At 46.0% G+C, this 16,984-nt stretch overlaps 1 protein-coding gene across 2 annotated transcripts in view; it reads left to right on the plus strand.

Moving 5' to 3' along the window:
* The first annotated feature begins 210 nt into the window (after window positions 1-210).
* The window catches only part of fbxw10 (F-box and WD repeat domain containing 10), an 83,968-nt gene continuing 67,194 nt past the window's right edge, over window positions 211-16,984 (plus strand). The window contains exon 1 of one of the 2 annotated variants that reach the window (XM_038777089.1): window positions 211-1,009. In XM_038777089.1, the coding sequence (XP_038633017.1) occupies window positions 472-1,009 (538 nt within the window). In that variant the 5' untranslated portion in view covers window positions 211-471. The remainder of the gene's footprint in view (window positions 1,010-16,984) is intronic. The other variant, XM_038777090.1, reaches the window with a different exon arrangement.

A 16,984-nucleotide genomic window follows, 5' to 3' on the forward strand; every position in this document is an offset into this window, starting at 1 on the left:
GGCCAGCCCAGCCCAGTCCACCCCTCCCACCCTTCTGATGGAGCACCGAGGAAGGTTGTAACGTTGTGCCCGGTCTCCTAAATGTTGAGAGGGTTCCCGCCTCTACCACCCTTACTTCCTACCTCCCCCTCCTACCCCACCCACATCCCTCCTAGTTTTATACACCTCCATAGATAGGACTCTTTTGGAATGAGATCACTTCATGTGTGTGTTGTCTCTGATTCTAAGTATAGTGACGCCATTGACTTGCTCAGGTGATTTAGAAGCCCAGAGAGTTTGCGTGGCGGAATCTCCGCTGCCCAGCAACGGAGAGGAGACACATTGGAGGAAAATCGAAGCAGAGACAAGAGAAGCGGGGAGGAGATAAACTCACAGCTCTTTAAAGGACAGGTTGTTGAAGGAGAAGAAGAGGGGTGGGGGGAGATAAAAGCTGAAAATCACTTGGAGCGGCTGCCAGCGCCCTGCACGAGGATGTATGATCTGGACGCGGCGGGGGAAGTTGCTGAGTTTAACATTTATGGCCCGGCGCACCAGACGTGCCAGAGCTCAGAGTGCACGCTGCCTCGCTGCGGCTCCTGCTACACCTGCACCCTGAATCTGCGGCTGGCCTCCACCAAGCAGTGGTTCCTGCGGGCCGGCGACCTGGCTAAGCAGCAGTTCCTGAACGGCCTGGTCCGCCGGATCGACAGCCTCGACCTGCTGCTGCAGCTCAACAGGCTCCTGCAGCCCACCCTCAGCAAGGACTTCACCCACTCGCGCAGCCGCGCCAACCCCGGCCTGCGCCAGGACTTCAACACCCTGAGCTCCAACCGCTCCCTCAACAAGCTGGCCCTGCTCCGGGACATAGCGGGCACCTGGGACTGGTTCGTGGGCAGCAGGCACTGGATCAAAACCAACTACCTGCTGGCCTTGTGTCGTCTGTGCGACACCACACTGCTCCATAACCTGGGGAACCTGATCCGAACGCTTATAATCAGCCAGAAAATCCCTGATTTCGACCAAGAGAAAGGTGAGAATTACGCAGGGAAGAGGAGGGTGGTGGGGGACAGTTCGGATCAGTTTTCCTATATCCCAATTTTACTGTCCCAACCCGCCTTCAGGGTAACCAGCTAGTGGAATTTTCCAAAACGATTGAAATGTGCTGCATAACAATATTCACAGTGCCCAAGAATGTTCATTTAAAAAAAATTAAGAGTACCCAATTATTTTTTTTTCAATTAAGGGGCAATTTAGCATGGCCAATTCACCTACCATGCCCAATTCACCTACCCTGCACATCTTTTGGGTTGTGGGGGTGAGACCCATGCAGACACGGAGTGATTGTGTGGACTCCACATGGACAGTGACCCAGAGCTGGGATCGAACCCAGATCCCTGGCGCTGTGAGGCAGCAGTGCTAACCACTGCCCCACCGTGCTGCCAAGCCCAACAATGTTCATCTGGACGGTGTAAGGGGCAGTGTGTGAAAAAGCAGTGGCTGGAATAAGGCGCAGGTTAGGGCCAGTGTGGTAAGGCAATGCAAGTAATCCAAAGTAGGATAAAGTGAACGTGAGAGAAGTAAAGTTAAGACGTGGCATGCATCGAGTGGAATGCATATCCTGGCAATGTGGCACAGTGGTTAGCACTGCTGCTTCACAGCACCAAGGACCTGGGTTCAATTCCGATTTTGGGTGGCTGTCTGTGTGGATTTTGCACATTCTTCCCCTTGTCTACGAAGGCTTCCTCAGGGTGCTCCGGTTTTCTCTCACAGTCCAGAGACGTGCAGGTTAGTTGGAATGGCCATGCTGACTTGACCTTTAGTGTTCAAAAAGGTTAGTTGGGGTTACGGGCATAAAGTGGGGGTGTGGAATAGGTAGGCTACTCTTTCATGAGTCTGTGCAGATCTGATGGGCTTGTTATGGGCCAGGATTTAGAGAACCCCAAAGTGCACCATGGAGCTCACCTGACCCACAACTTTTAATAGATTGTGGTATGGGGAGCACACGGCCCACTCTACAGGTGAGGTAGCAGAAATGGAAAAGTTTTTTTAAAGCAAAACAATGTTTATTGTTTAAACTCAAGTTAACCTTTTTAAAACATACAGTGAACATCTTAGTAACCATTAATTCAAATACAACCCCAAAGAATACAACACGATGTAATCCTTAATAACTTCCGAAACAACATCCAACAGACAAAAGAAACACCTTCTATGATTCTGTAATATGTGAGAAGCCATGGACCCTGGTGTTGCACATGAACAAAGCTGGAAATGAGTTCCTTGCGGGGTATTTTGCGAGCGCTGTTGGGAGGCCTTTAAACTAACTGGTAGGGGTGTGGAAACCAAGATAAAATGTTAGAGAGGAATATCAGGATGTACAGAATTCTACAGAAACTACAGCTCCGGATTTCAGAGTTTGTGCGGCAACTGGAGTCACTGTGCTGCAGCCGTGAGCCTGCGAGCTACATGGATAGTATGTTCAGATAGGTGGTCTGGTGTCCAGGGGAAGGAGGTCACACTGTGTCATCGATGCCTCTGGCACTGCTAGAGTCGAGGGAGATGTATATTGGTGCGTGCCCGAACATGGCAAGAACAATTTCCCCTAAACCCTTGTAGTAATTACGAACAATTGCTGCTTGTGAAGGTGTGCACCATTTTATCATGTTTTCACGGCATTGTCCTGTTTCTCCTTTCTTCTCTGATGGGGCTTTTAGAGGTATCAAGTTATGTCTAATGATTGTATCCACCCAGTATACATGTATTCATGTATGTTCGGCTGTTACTTCTTGTGGTGCTGTACCACTCCTGTGGTTTTGTTGTGTCATTTTGTTCAAATGTAAAATCTCAATAAATGTAATTCTTAAAAAAAAACATTTTTAGCAGAACAGAGAAGATTAAGAAAAGGGGTTCGGGTAGGTGGGGTTGACTCAAAAGGTTTTCAAAACAGTGAAATGTTTTGAATGGGTAAGTAACGAATGCTTTTTTTCCCACTGCTTGGTAAATCTGTCACCCAGGAGCAAGATTCTGAATTGCTAAACGGAATGAGATAGTAAATTGGACGATGTTTTCATATTGACAATAAAAGGTTATTATTATTATTATTACAGAGGATTGATTATTTGAACATGGGCTGTGCTGTCACAAATACCTTTGGGGGCGGAAACAATCATTTAAAAGGGCACTGGATAAATATTTGAAAGGGAGAGAAATATTAAAAGAATACTAGAAACGAGCTGGGAAATGGAATTTGAATAGATGGTCTAGTTCAGCTCATTTCCCACTTTCTCTGTCTGTTAGCTTTGACAAAGAGTCATCGGACTCGAAATGTTCGCTCTTTTCTCTCCCTACAGATGCGGCCAGACTGAGATTTTCCAGCATTTTCTCTTTTGTTCCCGTTCAGCTCAGGCCACCTCAGACTGTATTGCGACTCTGTGCACACTGTGTAAGCGCAGATCTTCCATTCTGCTATTATTTCAATGATTGTAGGTGAAATGAAATACAGCACAATCAGGCAGTTCCAGGTTCTAAATGTTCTTTTGTGCCATCACATGTTGTTTTATTAAGAGCTCCAGTCACCCTCAGTGCACAGATTGCTGCTCAAAGCTTTAGTACAATGCTTTAGTTGGTTGCTATGGTTCTGTTATTAATCACATTCTGACATAGGAAATTGTATGTGCCCACAGAGGTTTTGTACAATGGTAAAGTTCACAACAGCAAAGCTTCCAGCACTTTAAAACAATACAAGTTAATTAATTAGGAAGGGACTTTGCACGTCTTAAAGTCTTATTTTGTTAATGAACCTCTACAGACACAACGGGAGGCCTGTGATTATATCCATTCATTATAGTTAGTGAGTTGATTTGTGTTGTGTGCAAACATTCAGTGAGGGGTTGATTAGGTCAATTTATTGAATTCTGTACTGCATGATGCTGAACAGCACAAACAGCAAGATGCTCTGCAGTTGTGACAAAACGTTGAATTAGAAAGGATACACTTATAGGCTCCCACTCAGTTTGTTGTTTTCCAGTGTAACACAAATGAGTTTTGAGAGAGACTGTTCAGGCAGGATTATTTAAAAATGTTCTCTGTAAGTAAGGAAACCATAAAAGATACCCTTTAGGTTGGCAGGGTTTGGGACAATATCTGAGAATGTTTTGTGAGGGGAATTTGTGATTAATATGTGAGAAGCGTGTAAAGGAATCACCTTGACTCCAGATTGCTTCTATCAAAATTCACTTAGCAACGCGTGAACAATCAAATGCAATGTTTAAATAATTATACGTCTGTCAAATGAATGTGACCAAGACATAATTCACATTACCAGATCTACCATATGCTTGCCTAATTATTGGCAAGTTTTAATACCTTCTGATCCAATCTTATCAAGATTCCAGGATAGTATATTGTACAGATGCACGTTCACAGATTTCACTAATGAACTCAAAAGGTATTTATTTATTTTGATTTTATAAATTTAGAGGGCCCAATTCATTTTTTCCAATGAAGGGGCAATTTAGCGTGACCAATCCACCTAACCTGCACATCTTTGGGTTGTGGGGGAAAAACCCACGCAAACACGTGGAGAATGTGCAAACTCCACAGGACAGTGACCCAGAGTCGGGATCGAACCTGGGTCCTCAGCGCCATGAGTCAGCAGTGCTAACCACTTGCCGCTCTAAAAGATATTTATTAATTGAAATTGTACCGCAGCCTCATGGCTGTAGCTAGCTCCCAAAATGTATCTGCCAAGAAGCCTTTCTCACTATGGGGTGGTTCCACACTGAGTGCTCATTGGTTACACAGGCCATGTAGCACTTACTTTGCTGTGTTGCCCTTAAAGGGACAATCACCACATCCCTCCCCTTTAAATCCTTTATACAATCTTCAATAACTAATTCACTAAGTCCTAAATATTAACTAAACATTATGTACATGAGTTGGACAATTATAAATCGAGTCTTTGAGGGGTATTCTGTTGCTTGTCGAGTTGTGTAATTCTGTTGTCTGTGATGCTTCGACAGGATCGACGTTACCAGGAACTGCAATAACGAGTATATCTTCTGGCACACGCGATTCATCACTATTTGCCTCCACAGAGACATCAGTTATGTCAATAACAGATTGATCAGGTTCTTCAGTGCTTATGCGTTTGAAAACATTTCTTGATAGCAACACTGACTTCAGTAACGTCTCTACTCCTGCAGTGGTCCACGTATTTGCAAACGATCTGTCCCTCCACATAGACTTGGTATGAAAGGGATCTGGGGTGGGATTCGCCCAGCCCTGGGCCGGGACGGAGAAACTCCGTGACCGGCCCACGCTGCCCCGACGCCGGCACGCAATTCTCCGCAGAGTGGAGGGGGGTGGCGGGGACGGTGTCGAGGGTGGTTGGAGCGGCCGTCCAATTTTCCGGCCCCTTAGCGGCCGTGAAAAAAAAACGAGTGCCGTCGGTGCCATCCACACCTGCTCGCAGCCGGCGGCAACTCTGCGTGCAAAGGTCGGGTGGGGGGGAGGGGGAAGGGGGCTCTGACCTTGAGGGGGGGGGGTGCCTCCAATGCGGCCTGGCCCACTATTGGGGCCCACTAATCGGCGGGCTGGCCTCTCTGTCCCCTGGCCTCTTTTCCCATGCGCCGGCCCCTGTTCTTCTGCGCCATGTTGCATCGGGGCCGGCATGTTGAAGGAGGCCACCGCGCATGCCCATGTTGCCGCCGGTGCCACTGCGCATGTGCGGATCCCGCGACTCACAGTTTGCACTGGGATCGGCAGCTGGAGCGGCGCAAAGTGCTCCAGCGGCATGCTGGCTGCTTGTAGGGGTCAGAATTATTCCTGGCAGCGGCCCGTTCACACCGTCGTAAAATGCAAAGCCCGTTTATGACGGCGTGGACACTCAGCCGCGGGATGGGAGAATCCCGTCTCTGGTCTTAGAGACAGTAATTCTGAGGATCCAACTTGTTCCACAACCGAAGTGTCTCACGTATACGGCTTCATTTACCATAAATGATGGTGCTGTCCTATGTGATTCATGGTTTGCTTTTGTCACAGCACCCTGGGCTAGTGCACGGTCAATTCCAGCCCCACTTGACCCGGAGTCACAAGACAGGTAAAATTAGATTTATTTTAAATATGCGAGGCCCTGGCTGAGCCCAATAAATTGAAGTCACCAGGTTTGTAACTTTAACACAAGTAACCTTTTATTATTTACAGTATTATAATTAAACTGACAGAAAAATGTAGCTGACTATCTAATACCCCTTTCCTAATCTCCCTCCTTCCTAACTACCCCCACTATATATATATATATATATATATATATAATATATATAATATATATATATATATATATATATATATATATATATATATATATATATATAATCCATTGGTTGCCAGTCAGCCAATCAAACTGACTTTCTCCAAAACAGGTTCCTAATTCACTCAGTGCTGAAGAGTCTAGCTTCTTCTTTCCAAAACAAAGTACTGGCAAGCGCTCTTCTTCTTCAAGGCACATACGATTATGGATCCACAGACCAAAAATAATAAAATAAAAGAAATGGGAACAAAGGAGATAAATAGGAAGGACTCTTACACTTTCTAATTACTTTGGCTGGCTTTGACACTCCCTGGCAAATTTGGAAACACGAGACTCAGTTTTGTTCTGAGACGACGCTTCATTAGCAGTTCTGCTGGTGGAACTCCCGTTGTTGCATGTGGAGTGGTATGATAGCTCAGGAGGAATCGTGAGATTTTGGTTTCCAAGGTTCCTTCTGACAGTTTCTTTAGTCCAGATTTGATTTGGATAGCTCTCACGGCTTGTCCGTTTGATGCTGGGAGCAGGACACAGTTTGAATATGTTTAATACCGCTGAGAACGGTGACGTTTTGAAACTCAGCACTTGTTAAAATGGTTCCATTGTCTGATACCATGACTTAAGGTAATCCATGAGTTGAAAAGCATTGTCGTTATCTTTCGATAGTAGCATGCGATGTAGGTGGCTTCACCTCAAAAATGTCCATCCATTTAGAGTGTGCATCAGTCACGAACAAAACATTGTACCCAGGAATGGATTAACATAATCAATATGGATTTGTATCAATGACTGACCAGGCCATTCCCAAGGGTGCAGCAGTGGGGCTGAAGCAGGCAATGTTTATTGCAGTTGGCACTGTTGACAGTGTTTGACTAGTGTTGATATTAGCATTAATACCAGGCCACCATCACACATAACTCCTGGCAAGCGTCATCATCTTAGAGATGCCCGGATGAGTGCTGTGTAATTCAGTTAGGAGCAGCTCTCTGCTTTTTCAGGAAAGACTATTCTTGCTCTCCAGAGTATGATGCCACCCTGACAACACAATTCATTCTTGCGGGTAAAGAATGTTTCCATGTAATCGGAAACTGGCTCATTTACTCACCCTCTCAGTATTTTGTGCCTCACTTAGGACAGAAGTGGATCTCGGTTAGTCTAATTCTGCTTCACCGAGACTGGTAATGCTTCTAAAAACTTTACTGCCATGATGGTTTCTTGTGATGCTGGAGTGCATGTGATACTTTTTTGCAAGAGTAGGTGGCTGAGAGCATTTGCGTTCGCTATGTGTGTTCCAGGTCATGAAAGAATGAGTGGATAGAATTAACACCCATCATTGAATTCTTGCTAAGGCGATCAGCGGGATAGCCTTTGTTGCTCTGATTCGGTCCCAACAGGGTCGCCAATACTGTGGTATTTCTATTTATCTCGGTGAACCACAAGTCTTTCCCTTATATCAATCAAATGACCGCACAACCAGTTAGTTGGTTCAAAAGTTGATTTATTTACATACACAAGAGTTATCTGAACATGCAAACACAATATCTACTACGAGTTAAACTGCACATATGAGCTACATTAACCTATAATTAACTTCAGGGCAACTGGCACTGTGGAAATGGATAAAGGCCTTTATCTGGATTTCACTTGGCTGGTTCGAAGAAAGTGGCTCTGTCTCTGCTGAGTTCATCCATCAGGTAGCGATCGTTGGTCTTGAACTTAGCTGGCTGTTCCTGCTGCAATTGGGCTGGCACAGGCCGGATCCAAAAGAGCCAGAACATATGGCTGTATCCTCTTTTATCCCCTTGGGATTTCGCGCTTTGGGGCGGTCCTTAACCTTGGACCCAATTGTTTGACAGGGCTCTGATCACGCTCTTCGATTTCAGCCAATAAATGGGCGGGTGCCTTGGTAGCTGGCCGGGTTCTTAGCAGTTATTGACCTTGGCAGTTGTGCTTTCTGAGTAAGGGGAGTGGCACCAATCAGTCTGTGGCTGTACCGGTTGCTTGTTTGGAGTTCTATTGTCCTGGGAAAATGGGCCATTAAAATGTAAATAAGCGGGAGTTTCGGTCAGGTCTGGTTACCTGTATTTTAGATACACATAGGCTGTGTATCTGTCTGAGTCCTGGGTTGGCCATAATTCCCATGGTCCTTTGCAGGTGGACATCTTAAATGGCTACACCTTGTCCTCTTTGAAGAGGAGGTTTGTGGTCAGAAACGATGACCAATCCCCTGTAGCAGACTCTCCATTGTTGGAATATTGCACATGCTGAAGACACACCAAAGGGCAGGCACATGTATTAGAACAGCCCTTTGTGTGTATTTATCAAGACGTACCCCAGGGAAGGGTAATCTAATTTGAATTGCTGGTATGTGACTCTTATCCAGCTTTGTGTAAAATTAACCTCCTGCCAGTTTTGGATACAGGTATTCAATTCTTGGGATTGGATATTAATCCAGCTTGGCTGCCTGATTAACTGTTATCTTATAATCGATGTAGATGATCTTGTCGGGTTTCATTACGGAGACTATAGGTGCTGCCCATTCTGAGAACTGAATTTGCTGGATTAATTCTTCTGACCTGTTTAACTGAGTATCCACTTTCTCTCGGAAGCAATATGGTACCAGTCTTGCGCTTAAGAATCAGGACGTGGCCACATAAATCTTAGCTTGTAGCCCTTTGATTTTGCCGAATTAATCACAGAAGATGCTGTTGTATTTTCTTATCAATTTGGGCACTAACCCTTCCTGCACTTGAACAATCTTGTCCCAATTCAACATGATTTCTTTAAGCTAATTGCAGCAGAGAAGGTTTGGCTCTTCACCCATCATTATTATCACTGAGAGCTGGGTAGGCTGTTGTCCATAGCTCACAGGTATCATTGTGAGCTATTGCTTCTCCAATATAAGTCCTCAACTTGGCAGAAGTGTTCTTCAAGTTCATAGGCTGGACTCGCTCTCCTAGGTACTGAAGTGTATGCCCCTGTATCTAATTCCATCTTAAGAGGCTTCCCATTTACCCAGAGGTTACAGTAATATGGTATATCATGCCTGTTTTTAGATGAAACAGTGAATACGAGATGCACTGGTGCTAAGCTCTTCCACATTATATACTTGTAACATCTTGGTTGATCGATTACTCGGTGATCTTGATTTTCTCTGCACTGCTTTATTAAATGTCCTCTTTTGTGACAGTAAATACATTTTGCCTCCTTAAACCGACATGATTCAGGAGTGTGGTTACCTTCACATCTCTGACATTCCTCTTTAAGCATTACTGCCTGATTGCCTATTCTTTCTTTTGTTGGTGGCTGAAATTGTTTCCTGCTTCACGGCTGCTCCAGCGGCATTGGTGCCATGGCTGGCTGTAGGTTTCTGCCCTAACTGGTTAATGGTGTCACTTTAAGTCCTCCAGAGCTCTTGTGCACCTTTAAAGCACTTTTCATGACCAGCGCTATCTTCACTGCTCATTTAAAATTTATGTTGAACTTTGCAAGCAAACTGCATTTAATAGTGTCATTGTTCATGCCACAGATAAACCTATCCCGTAACATGTCATTTATGGTGGCTTCAAAATCACAATACTCCGATTAATTGCTTAAGTTTAGCAATGTAAGTCGTGATTTATTCATATGGGTCTTTTACCCTCAAGTTAATTTTGAATCTCTGGGATCCTTCACTAAATCCACAAACTCATTGAATGATTTGGAGTCGGTTGAACTTGGGGCTGTAAGACTGGGAATAAGGTTATAGGTCTAAGTTCCACAAACACTTTGTAGAATTGCTTTGTATTTCGCCTCCCCTATTTTGTTTATTTTGAAATAACACCCAAGTGGCTCAACAAATTGTGTTGAGTCCTCTGTGGAGGAATCAAATGGGTCTATTTGCCCAAAGAGAGGCATTCTGGTCAGTATTTATTTTCAGACTTCGATTAAAACAGGATACTCACAGGTGTTGGGCCAGAGACAGTGTCAGGATAATTTATCCTCATCGCCAGATGTGAAGATGCACTTTCACAGACTTCATTAATTAACATAAAATATATTTATTAATAAGAATTGTACAGTAGTCTCATGGCTGTAACTGACTCCCCAAATTCTCTTTGCCTTGGAGCCTCTCTTAACATGGGGTGATTGCACACTCTTGAGTCCTGGTTTGTCACACAGGCCATGTGACCCTTACTGGACAATCACCGCATACATATTCTAATTACGCCTGGACCAGCTGATATGTAAAAATGGGGAGGGATGTGCACTTGCTGGATATTTTCGGAGATTTTACACTCAGCATTTATTGATTCGTTCCTTTACAACGAGTAGAAGGTAATTTTGAACTTTGCTGTGGAACAAACACAGATGTGACACTCTGGATGTTGCATTGGAACTGCTTTGCCATTTTAAATTGTAGTGTATTTCAGAGCTCCAGACTGAAACTGACCAGGACTTTGATTTGAAAAGTTCCCTGAATCAACGATAGTCGAGCTCCGACTATCCTGAATCTATATTTATTCCATGCCAATTTGAGTTCATAGCTTTAAAGGAACACAGATGCAGTCATCACATTGTGAAAACTCCTGACAATTTACTACATATCCACCATGAACAATGCATGGGTGGTCTGCTATGGCATAGAAGTGAGTAAGTTTAATCATGATCTTTTATGTTTTTATTATAACTCTCAGTTTCAGCATTTTGTAATCCTTCAATCATGTTGGAAAAATTGACAGCAAAAAATATGAAATATGAAATTTTGACTTCTTTGCTTTTTGTAATTGGTATCTGCCAGTTTTGAGCTGTAGCTTTTTTACATTCACGATTGGTGGTTTTCATTCCTGCTTCTTGTTGATTGGTGTGGTGTTCACTTGTTGAGATATAATGATGCAAAATGGGAGTCCATCGGACGAAAAGATGGCAAAAATTTGCTCAATAACTTGAATAATCTATTTCAAGATGTGGAGATGCCGGCGTTGGACTGGGGTGAGCACAGTAAGAAGTCTTACAACACCAGGTTTAAAGTCCAACAGGTTTGTTTCAAACACGTGCTTTCAAACAACCGCGCAACCTCAAACAAACCATTGTTGCAGCAAATTACCCAGCCTTCAGAACAGCAACCACAACACCACAAAACCCTGCCAGGGTAATCTCTGCAAGACATGCCAGATCATCGACATGGACACCACCATTACACGTGGAACACCACCCACCAGGTACGCGGCGCATACCTCGTGCGACTCGACCAATGTAGTCTACCTCATACGCTGCAGGAAAGGATGTCCCGAAGCGTGGTACATTGGCGAGACCATGCAGACACTTGCGACAACGAATAAACGGGCATCGTGCGACTATCAACAGGCAGGACTGTTCCCTTCCAGTTGGGGAACACTTCAGCAGTCAAGGACATTCAGCCTCTGATCTCCGGGTCAGCATTCTACAGAGGGGCCTTCAGGAGACGCGACAACGCAAAATTGCTGAGCAAAACTTATAGCTAAGTTCCGCACGCATGAATGCGGACTCACCTGGGATCTGGGATTCTGTCGCATTACATTCGGCCCCCACCAACAAGCCTGGACTTGCAGAGGCCTACCGACTGAACTGGCTTGGGACATATTCACACCTCTTTACCTGGAGTTACCTCTCTCTCTGCATCTTTGATGATTTGAATTGCCTGCAGGTGCTCGCATTCCGGGGCATCTCTGACTGTGTCTATATAAACATTTCTGGAACAAGCCTTTCCATTCACCTGAAGAAGGAGCCGTGCTCCGAAAGCTCGTGTTTGAAACAAACCTGTTGGACTTTAACCTGGTGTTGTAAGACTTCTTACTGTAATCTATTTCAAGACATTGAAGTAATGGACATATGGCCTACAGCAATCATTTTTGTCAATCAATGGAATTTAGTATGTAATTCTTCTTATCCATAGAATCTCTACAGTGCAGACGGAGGCCATTTGACCCATCTTGGCTGGATTGACCCTCAGAAAGAGTACATACCTGCGCCCACTCCCCCGCCCTCTCTCCATAACCCCATCTAATCTTTGGTCACTAAGGGGCAATTGAGCAAGGCCAATCCACCTAACTTGCACATCACTGGATTGTGGGAAGAAACCGGAGCACCCGAGGAAACCCATACAGACAATTACCCAAGGTTGGGTCCCTGGTGCTGTGAGGCAGCAGTCCTAACCACTGTGCCACCGTGAATACAAGTAGATTGAGTTATGCTCCCTTTAATTAAAATAACTTGTGCTCTTATCCCTTATCAAATCTCAGTTGAGATTTAATTTTTAGATAATTTTGAATGCAGGCCCAGTAATTTCAGAAAAAAGAGATACAATCTGTTATGGCAGAAGGTTCCAAAAGTGGTTGCCTGGTCTCTGGGAGTTTGTGAAATTATCACATTTTTTCCTTTTACCCACAGATTTCTGCATGCTATGTCTGTTACTGTGTCCACAATAAAACTGTTTGTGTGGTGATCGCACCGTTTTCCTTTGGCTAGCTGGCTCTGTATTTTGGAATGGTATTCTTTGGAGTATGTTATCATTTATCGGGGTCTTCCAATGGAGAAATTTGAAAACCAGTATATTATTTTAATAAGTTTCAAAGTGCCTTGGAATCCCTACAGAGGATAAGTTGTCGGTCTTTGGAAATGCCCACTACAGTAGTATCTTTTTTGAAAGGCTATTTGGTAAGATTTCCCCCCTTAGAGTATTCACCAACCTCTGCCACTCCATTGGTTCACTCCGCTCCTTATGCGCCTTGAAAGAAATTATCTCGGCTCTAATAACCGCCGTCAAAGACTCCCACAATGTGGAAAGTGAAATCTCCTTACTTCTGTTCAACTCCAGGAAGGAACTCTCTCACAGAATCCTTTATCTGACAACAGGATCCAATACACAGTTAAAGTCCCCTCCCAGGATTAGCTGATGCGAGTCCAAATCGGGGGATGAGTGACAGCAACTTTTTGATAAAAGCTGTGTCATCACATTTTGGGGCATATACATTCACCAGCACAACCAGGGCACCCCCTAACAACTGCCTAACCATAACATATCTCCCATTCGGATCCATCAAAATTTTAGCTGCTGAAAAAGCTACCTTCTTATTAATCATGATCCCTGCCCCCCCGGGCCCTACTGTCAAGTCCCGAATGAAACACTTGCAACCTTAACTGATCTTTAACCCACAAATCGAACTCCTGCAATAGCACCACATCAGCCTTCAAAACCCTAGGGGCACGATTCTCCGCTCCCCACGCCGGGTGGGAGAATCGCGGGAGGGCCGGGCGACTCACGACACGCCTCCCTGCCCCACCCCCCCGCTCGGATGAATCGCCGCTCGCCGTTTTTCATGGCGACCGGCGATTCTCCGGCCCGGATGGGCCTGCCGTTCCCGACCGGTTCACAACGGCGGCAACCACACCTGGTCACTGCCGTTGTGAACATGGGCGCCAAATTCTCGTTTAAAGCTTGTGGGGGGCGGAGAGGGGAGTGAGCACCATGGCCATGCTCGGGAGGGGACTGGCCCCCGATCGGATGCCCACCGATCGTCGGGCCGGCGTCTCAAAGCGACGCACTCTTTCCCCTCCGCCGACCCGCAAAATCAAGCCACCACGTCTTGCGGGGCAGCGGAGGGGAAGACGGCAACCGTGCATGCGCGGGTTGGAGCCGTCAGCTGTCGTGACGTCAGCCGCGCATGCGCGGGTTGGAGCCAGCCAACCTGCGCATGTATGACTGACCTCACTTAGGCGCCGCCGTCGCGTCATTCTCGGCGCGCAGCCTTGACGCAAACGTCAAGGCCCGGCGGCTGAGTCACGGAGCGCCGCTCCTAGCCCCCCGGGTGGGGGTGAATAAGGTGCGAGGACTGGCCTCCGAGGCCGTCATGAAACTCGGTCGAGTTCACGACGGCCTTCCCGATTTTTTGCGGGAGCGGGGAATTATGCCCTAGATCTCTTTACCAGTCCACTTAACCCGATCACGTTCCATGTGACCAGCCGTATAGGGGGTCGGCTACCGGACCCCCCCCCCCCCCCCCCCCCCCGTTGCTCGTTTTACTGGAGTGTGATTAACACGCCTCCGTTTAAAGGCCGTGTGCTTAACACTACTATAGCTCTGTATGTGTAATTATGCTCGGAGTCGCCAGGTGCCGTATTGAGACACCGTCACAAGTATATCAAGGTCAGGTTCAAAGTAATAAATCCATACACCGATTAGTAAGTCCAAACGATTGGTGTTTATTATAACAAATATAATAAATACACATGCATACGCTAAAGAGACTAACTTACTTCTAATACTAAACAACTAAATACTTATCTAGACAGGAACAGGCAAGGTCAGGGAGCAAGGCCTTCGTCCCGTTCTTGGTCTGTAACTTTCTGATTGGCAAAGTTGTCAAGGGCTAGCAAGGTCTGGATCACGTAGCGATCGTTGTGTTGGCACTTACAGTTCGATGGCTGATGCTCAACGGCCGGTGATGAAAACTGGAGTCAGGATGCGATGTAACAGATCTGGGCCGGTGTCTGGAAGCAACAGCAGATCTGGGCCGGAGCAAAACAGACCGAACCATGTGTGGGACCTACTCTTATAGGTCCCAGGATGTTCAGGCCCCCTTGGGGCGGCTCCCTCATCGATTGGGTCTTTCCCAATCGATATCTTTCGAACTCCCCAATCCTAGAGTCGTTCCTCGATGGGTGGGGCGGTCCCTAAGGTTCTTTGTGTTTGGTTGCTTTGGCGCCATTCTGTCTGGGCGTCTATGGAAAAGTATCCATCGATACTTAAATGTTTCTATTGTCCGGGGTCTGGATCTGGATCACCTCATTACTATGCAGATCTGTTTCCCATTTGCACCTTTGGCTGAAACTCTGCACCTGGCTTGAAACTGGTTTCTGTATGTGCAAATGCAAAACAGTCTTTTGCAAGCTGTGTCCTCACTATGACTGTTTTTCCCTGCAGTCTTAGCAGTTCTCCATTTTGTAGCCCAGTGTCCATCTTAGATGGCTACCCCCCCCCCCCCCCCCCCCCCCCCCCCATATCAGGGTCAGCTATTCCCACCCTGTGTGGCAGTCCAGCAACCTCTCAAGGAAAGCCGACACCAGGCCCACCCAAGATGGCCACCAAATCCTCCAACACGACCGAACAAAGTACAGCCCCCAGCCACCGTCAAAAAACTAAACCACTCCTCCCAGCCCGCCCCCCCACCCCCTCACAAATACCACACTCAACCAGCCCAGCCAGGTAACCAAATCCCCCCCCGCAACCCTCCCCCCCCCCAAACTGTATGAGCTGCAGCTACCCCCATCCCTTTGCTCTTGTTAACTAACTATCTTAGTTTGTGGGGTGGCCTCCAGACAGAGTACCATTCATCAAAATTCCCAAACATAAGGAAACCTCCCCTCCCCGCCCAAATTAACTTTATTATCTCCAAAGTAGAGGGAGAAAAAAAACCAGAAAGAAACATGAACAACAATCAACACCCATTCCCCAACCCCCATAATAAAATTCCCCATCAACAAAGAAAAAAATTCCCTAAACACCCCATGAAATACCAGAAATCACCTGCCCTCCTCCATCCAAACATCACCCAACCAATGCAAATTTTTTAAAATCTTAAGCCCAGTTAATTTCTCTCCATGAACGCTTCAGCCTCATCTGGAGTCTCAAAGGGTCTCTATTTTTGTAAGTCACACGTAGGCATGCGGGGTAAACCATGCCAAATTGAAACTGCGATACAACGCAACCATGGCCTTATTAAATGCAGTATGCCTCTTGGCCCTCTCCATTCCAACATCTTGATAAACTCTCACTGCATGGCCCTCCCAACTGCAATCGCAATGATCCTTTGCCCACCGTAACACTCTTTTCCTGAAAGCTGTGGGAGTGCACAATGATCATAGGCAGTGGTTCACCTGCATGGGACTTCTGCCTCAATGACCTGTGGCACGATCCAAATCAGGAGAGGATGCCATTCCCCCCACACCACCATCTTCCAAAACCACTGCGACGTGAACTTTCTCAGGGTCGGACCCTCTAGACCATCCGGCAATCCAACCACCTCAGGTTCTACCTACAAGACCGATTTTCCAAGTCACCCACCTTGCCCCTTAATATTTTGTTATTGACCCTTCCAGGGTGGTGATCGGATGACTCTGCCTAGACAGAGCTACCCCTACCTCTTTCAGCTCCACACCCTGCACCTTCACCACCTATTCTACCTTAGCCAAGGACGTTCAAATCAACAATATCGCCACCTGAATCGCTTTCTCATGGTCCCCCGAGTGTAGCTCCACTGCTAAGACCGTGAAGAACAGTTAGTGGATTGGACCCTGATATCACAGCAGCAGCTGCCATTTCTTTTCCAGACAGGACTCTTGATGCTCCCAAATTCGATGCTAGTTCTTTCTTTTTCTGCTGCCTGCTCGGGTATCTACTGGGCATCCCCTTGATGTGGAAAACTTAACCCATCAATAAAAACAAACTTGAGCCCAAATTTCGTACACAATTGGGCGAAAAAGGGCTTAAATAAAGTTGTTTGGCGGGAGCCACCCTCATGTGCGACTTCTCCCCTACATGTCACCACTGGAAGTCATAATACGTGTTTTAGGATTATAACTGCCCAGTAATTAAAACTACCTGCAGAATGGTTAGCGTAACAATTATTTTGAACATATCTGCCATTCTAAGGAAGTTACTAAATACCGGAAGTGTGGTTT

The sequence above is a fragment of the Scyliorhinus canicula genome, chromosome 18 (assembly GCF_902713615.1).
Source record: "Scyliorhinus canicula chromosome 18, sScyCan1.1, whole genome shotgun sequence".
Taxonomy (NCBI): Eukaryota; Metazoa; Chordata; class Chondrichthyes; order Carcharhiniformes; family Scyliorhinidae; genus Scyliorhinus; species Scyliorhinus canicula.